Here is a 6905-nt window from a genome sequence, read left to right as displayed (position 1 = left end):
ATGATGATGATGATGATGATGATGATGATGATGATGATGATGATGATGATGATGATGATGATGGTGATGATGATGATGATGATGATGATGAACAGCATTATTATCGTTATTATTAATCAAAAATATTGTATAGTAATAATAACAATAATAATAATAATAACAATAATAACAATAATAATAACAATAACAAGAATAATGTTATCACTATTATTATTATTATTATCATATCGGCCAATTACACACAAAAAAGTGTCATTAATTTACCTATGGACACATGGGAAAAAGTAGAAGGAGCAGACCGCAGGAGAGCGAGCGACAACCTGTTGCTTGCGACTCGTTTTTTTTTTGTGTGTGTGTTTTTCTTTGGGTTTTTTTTTTTGTGAATTATCCAAAAACATGGAGGGGTATGTATATAAAAAACCAATTTGAAAGTTGTCAAGTCTGAACGACACTCGTATCCATACAAAATAATTTTCTCCACACGGTTCAAGGTTCCACACAGCGCTACTCGTACGTAGGTGGATCAAACAGAAACTGGACTAGGCTTTTTTTCTGATCGCAAACAATCTGTACACTCTTGTTGAACATATCAGTGACGTAAACAGAAGCCTTTTACTACGTCACCAGATGAACATTTTTGTTTAATACTGTTCCACGGATATTTTAGTTCGTTTGTTTGTTTGTTCGTTTGTTTGTTTGTTTAGTTTGTTCAGCTTTTTTTTATAGGTCACTGTACGTTCGTCGGGGATTGTGTTTATGTTTGAAGCACATTTTTAAAGCCCTACGAATATTAAGAGTGTTGTGTTTTGTTGACCTTGGAAGGGTGGGCTTCAAAATTTAATGTTTGGTTTTTCATGGTCGGTAAGAACACCCAATCGGACCCAATCGGGCATTTAATGAATGTATTATTTTTTTTAATTTAGCAGGGCTTTTCTCTCTCCAAACAAACCAACTATAGCTTTACTTTACTTTTACTTTTTTTCTTCTGCTTGTACCGATGGGTGTCGCGAGGAGACACAGGCATCTGTCTGCAGCAAGGCGAGTGGCCTGTAGGAGGGACATCCCGTGAGCTCTGAGGGTGTCTGCCACAGATTCACTCCATCGTCGCCTTGGTCTTCCTCTGGCTCTCCATCCAGAATATTTAGTGTTGTATGCTCTCAGAGCTGGATGGTTTGAGGGCATCCGCGTGAGGTGTCCGAACCACTTGACTTTTTGTTTTTCGTTGTGTGGTAGGACTGGTGATGCTCCTACGGTGTCCCTATGAATTCATTTTTTATTTTGTCTCTTTCTTGTTTTGTTGACCGCTCTTCTTAAGGATTTCATCTCGCGTGTGACCAGTTTTCTCTCCATGGCTTTTGTTAGGAACCATGTCTGGCACTGATATGTGAGTGTTGGAAGGTAAATGGCGTTGATGATCTTCGTCTTGGTGCTCATGGGGATATTGGGATGTACCAACTATAGCAACCTTACTTTTTCAGCACATGGCTGGCATACAGAGAGTGGGCCACCGATTGGGCCTGATTGGGTCCGATGGGTCTGATTGGATCCGATTGGGTCTGATTGGATCCGATTGGGTGTTCCTACTGACCCGCTTTTTCATCATGACAACTCGGCTAAAGTTCAACTACATTTTACAGGCTCCTAAGACACAACTTTGATGCCTCATCCAAAATAATAATCACCCGACGTGGCTCCATTTGACTTTTTTGCTTGTTCCTAGAGCTGAAATCGTAGGTAAAAGGCCGTGGGATTGAAGATACCGAGGATAGTAAATTTGGGTCATTGAGAGCGGTATTTATCTTTGTTGAGATAACAACAAATAACAACTGATAACAACTTATAACAAAAAATAGATAACAACTAAAAACAACAAAATAACAACAAATATCAACACAAACGTCCTAATTTATTTGCTTTTACTTGGTATTTAAGGTAGTCTGCTTACATCGGAATAAACCTTTGTCGAGATAACAACAAATAACAACTGATAACAACAAATAACAACTGATAACAACAAATAACAACTGATAACAACAAATAACAACGGATAACGACAAATAATAAGTGATAACAACAGATAACAACAAATAACAATTGGTAACAACAAAATAACGACAAATATCAATACAAAAGTCCTAATTTAGTAGTTTTTTCCCGATAAAGCGTTACTTTAGATTTTACTCTATCGATTTGAACGTAAACAAAATAAGGGACGCAACTCCCCGGTCATCACTAAAGAATATTCTACTTCCAGCAGAAGCTCGGAATTTTGCTCGTAAAATAGAGGCCTGGTTGTCCACATGAATATTGATTTTTTTAGGTTAGAATTGGAATCATTGTTATCAGTTGTTATTTGTTGCAATCAGTTGTTATTTGTTATCAGTTGTTATAATTCGTTGTTATATCGACAAAGATAAGTACCCCATTGACAGGGGGGGTTTAGGCTGTCTCATAGAAAGAGCTACAGAGAAGCTTCCACAGAAATGTTGAAACAACTGCCTACACGCAGCAGGACTTCTTTTGAAGAGTGCAATGAGGAAAGTATTATACGATAAGTAGTTTTCATATAACATCATCAGTCCAGTTACTTTTTGATCCGCCTTCGTATGATCAATAAACCGGAAAACGAGCAAGTTCACAAGTAGAATTTGTGAGAAAACCATTGCAGAATGCCAACTTCATTTCCCTTCGATTTTGCTTTATCATTCGTTCCTTTTCCCATTCAACTGAGGAAAATTTAATAAACCAACAGTTGAAAAAAAAATGAAGTTACGAGTCTACAAGCTTCTAAAACTGATTTTCTGTGGATTTCCTTTTTGTGACAATGTCCGCTTTTTCCCGTGGACTTCTCATATTCCGGGTACGCTCTCAAATGGCGTCATGGTCTCGAGTTTAGGCTCTCGGACTCTCAACCGTAAGGTCGTCCGGATTCGAATTCAGTCAAGGACCATACGTTGTTTCTTTGGGGAAAGACACATCAGTCTAACATACTTCACCTCGGTGAAAATGAAAACCAGACTCTAAACTCTAAACTGCGTAAAAGTTATTTTTGGTCAGATTGTTAGTGTTAAATGGTATGTAATCCGCTATTTGTACTGTACTTTTCCCTGACAGATGTGAATGTTTCCGAGTCGTGTTTTGAGTCTGCTGGGGTAATAATAATTGTAAAGGGTATAAAACGTTATGTTAGACCATTTTTCCGAGCATTGACCATACACAGTTTACGTACACAAAACTTATACCAGACAAAACTTTGTGCCTATTGTACAACGGTAGCCTCCCCTCTTTTACGTGCAAAAGATGCGACTTCAATACCCGTGGGGGAAGTTATTTATCGAGTTGCTCTGTCCGTCTGCTGGGACGCTGTACCCCTCTCAGCCCAGGCAGGCGCTGATAGGCAGGGTCGATGCTGACCATCTCCTGAATTATCTAAAAACTGTGTCGATGGGGGTGTAAAACATTCCCAATGACAAAATTAAAGACACACAAAACGGTATCCAAAATGGCGATGAGAAGCACGCCGATGAGTGGGACACAGTCTATACGTTCTTATACTACGTTCTCTGGCCGTCTAGGACACAGTTGATGGCGAACTTGTTCAGTAACGTAGAAGCTTGAGGCTGCAGTGCGAGGAGGTTTCGATATTTTGTTGCTTCATCTGTTTGATATAGATCTACTTCTTCTTCTTCGTTCAGTGCACTGTGGCCTGGCGACACCGAATTATGCCCCGTCATTGAAATGATCCGTATTTTAGTTTGCCCAGAGCTGAACTTGAATAATAACCCAAGGGAGCGGGTTTCTTTCAACTTTCCATTTACCTCAGTCGCAGTTTTCTCAGTAAGAGGTTTGGAGTTTGTGTAACAAGACAAAGGGGGACCAGAAAGCCTTTCGATCTGTAAATAAAGACAGCAAAGAAAAAAGCCAGATAACATTTTAAAATTCTTTTTCATAACAGACATGACATTCCAGAAATTTGGTCCTCTCTTGTTCCGAATATTTTATTACAGAATAGGTGTAAAATACATCAACATGCTTTATTTTCTCAAATACGATAATATCAACAATTTCTTATAAAGAGAGCACCTCATAACATTCGGTGGCTGCTCGCGGCTACAGAAAGGCGTTTCCCGGCAATCTCAGGCAGAGACATGCTTTGTGCTTTAGCTTCTCGGAGAGTTTTTCCTGGAGCAGAAACTGATGACGTATTGACACTGGTTGTTTCAGTGGCTGGGTCTGACGTTATACTTCTGACGTCCTCCCCGGCATTTGGCTTGCCGCCATTACCGATCGATGCATGAAAATGGCTAGAGCCACCATGATAGGAACTGGCCGAATTCAGGGAATGGTGGTGGTGAATGTTGGACGTGGAGAGGACCTTGGAGGCAAGAGCCGCTCTCCGCTGACTTCCCTGAGTCTTACCGGTGATGTTGGTAGGACCCGGCAGTTTCCCTCCACCTTTACCAGTGAGAAACCGGCTGTAGTCTCGCATTGCATAATAGTTCATGGAAGGGCAAGACCGCATCTTCTCAATGTCGTTGTTGGTGAGCGTGAGAGCGTTCCTCACCGAACTAAGGGAGTCGGTATCACTCTGGCTTGTACCACTGCAGTTGCTTATAATGCTCTGTCTCCCCGGGTGTTGTCTGAACGTCGTCGGGTTGGATTTACTTTGGTTAGTCTCCCTGAAAAGAAAAGAAAACTATTAATGCGATATTCTTAGAGAAAAATATTACATTGTGTGATCCGTTCGAAGTCTGAAGACCAAAACTGCCGATTAGGATGATTTACTTCGGTTATTCTTCCTGAAAAGAAAAAAAAATAATGTAATAGTCACATAGAAAAATATTACATTTCGCTGATCCTAACTAAACTCTGAAGACCAAAACAATCGATTAGGATAAATCTTGAACTTGATCCAGTTTAACATGAAATCGCTTCCTCGGCCATTACCTATCTTTTTTAAAGTTAAAACCCCAAATATAATTATTTTTATGTGTATTAAGAAAGTCTGAAGTACGGCATTGAAGTACATGTACTGTCCAAAAGCATGCAAATTTTAACGGAGTTTTTTATACGTTTTTTGTGCCCCCCCCCCCCTACCAACCACTCAGTGCTAGAAGTGTACTATCTAATCTTTGGACAACGGACTAGCCCAAATAAAATTAACTAAAATTTGAAAAAGATCTGGTATATCTGACATTCGAACCAAATGGTTCACATTGTTCTCTTGTTTCAACATCGAAATAAACTAATCTTGATTTAATAATTCACAAATTTGTTTAGTTATGTTTTGTATTTGAGAATATATGTGGGTCCATTGTTAGACCATTTTAACAACACACATACACACACACACACACACACACACACACACACACACACACACACACACACACACACACACACACACACACACAGCTACACACACATACACACACACAGCTCCTCGACGCATGCACAGATGGTTTTTCTCGTGGAGACTTGGCCAGTAAACACCGAGCGGACCAAAATGAATTGAAAATGGGAAACCTGAAACAACTGTTTGCACAAACTCGAGGGTGGCTTTCGAAATGATCTAAACTGTGTTGATGAGGACTGGGTCTTAGTATTTACAACCTAGCTAGCAGAAAGCTGCCAGCCCCGTAATAAAACAATATAACAACCAAAAAAGAGAACAACTGTCCTTTTCTTACGGGTTCAAGTCCCCAGGAATCATTAAGGCCAAAGTATGCTGATTTCACAGCCTTCGCATTACCTTTCGTTTCTTTTCTTTGGGAACGGCAAGGGTCTTAACTCGTTTGTCTATTTAAAGATGGCGTTCTGCGAAGCGTCTACATCAGTAGACATTCATTTGGTGTATTTCTACAACTGCAATCCTAAGTTTGGAATATGTATTGCTATGGTATCAAAGAAAGGTGACCTCGTTACAGTTTTAAATACACATGTATTAAAACAGCACTTGTTTTTTGTTTTGTTTTTTGGGGGTTTGTGTGTGTGTGAATCCAGAAATCCTTGCAAAAGATTGTGTTTGTGCATGTATATCGCGCACCCAGAAACAGATGCAAGCAAAGACTTCAGTATTAAACAGCCTATCAGAGCCTATTGGATTGAGGATACACCCCAGAAAGTCAAAGGTCCTAAGGACAGATGCACAACAAAGGAGAGCAGGTCACAATAAAAGGAAATGCACTTGAAGATGTTGAATCCTTCTTCTATCTTGGCAGTATAATTGACAGAGAGGGGAGAACAGGTGCTGAAATAAAGTCTCGCATTGGAAAAGCACAGGCTGCTTTCATATCTTTGGATAGGATTTGGAAGACCAGAGAGATCTCACTTCGAACAAAGCTGAGGATTTTCAATTCAAACGTGAAGTCAGTCCTGTTGCATGGGTGTGAGACATGGAACGCATCACAGACTTGCATAAAGATGGTCCATGTTTTCTTGCACAAGTGTCTAAAAAAATTGCTGAGGATCGGATGGACAGACAGGGTCATCAATGTGGAAGTGTTAAGGAAAACAAGACAGATACCAGTCAGAGATGAGGTAGGAAGAAGGCGTGGTGATGGATTAGACATACTCTCAGGAAGTTACGCAGCTGTGCAACAAAGAAAGTGTTGGATTGGATTCCACAGGGTAAGTGATCGAGGGGAAGACCGCATGGAACCTGGAGAGGAATACCAGAAATCGATGTACAAAAAAGTGGGAAGACATGGAATAACATCAAGAGGCTAGAACAAGATAGAGAAAGGTGGAAGGCGTTTCTCCGTGGCATATACCCTGGTGCAGGGTGAGAAAGGCTATGATGATGACGTGTGTGTGTGTGTGTGCGTATGTGTATGGGTGTGTGTATGTGTGTGCGTGCGTGCGTGCGTGTGTGTGTGTGTGTGTGTGTGTGCATGTGTGTGCAC

The 6905-nt window shown here is 40.3% G+C and overlaps 1 protein-coding gene across 2 annotated transcripts in view; it reads right to left on the bottom strand.

Annotated features, from left to right (window-relative positions):
- Positions 1–3979: 3979 nt before the first annotated feature.
- Positions 3980–6905, bottom strand: part of LOC101853840 — a 19009-nt gene continuing 16083 nt past the window's right edge. For both annotated transcript variants that reach the window (XM_005093501.3, XM_005093502.3), the window contains exon 3: positions 3980–4679. In XM_005093501.3, the coding sequence (XP_005093558.1) occupies positions 4085–4679 (595 nt within the window). In that variant the 3' untranslated portion in view covers positions 3980–4084. The remainder of the gene's footprint in view (positions 4680–6905) is intronic.

This window comes from Aplysia californica, unplaced genomic scaffold (genome assembly GCF_000002075.1).
Source record: "Aplysia californica isolate F4 #8 unplaced genomic scaffold, AplCal3.0 scaffold00065, whole genome shotgun sequence".
NCBI classification, from domain to species: domain Eukaryota; kingdom Metazoa; phylum Mollusca; class Gastropoda; order Aplysiida; family Aplysiidae; genus Aplysia; species Aplysia californica.
Note: the sequence above shows the minus strand (reverse complement) of the source record. Positions and strands in the feature narration are given on the sequence as shown.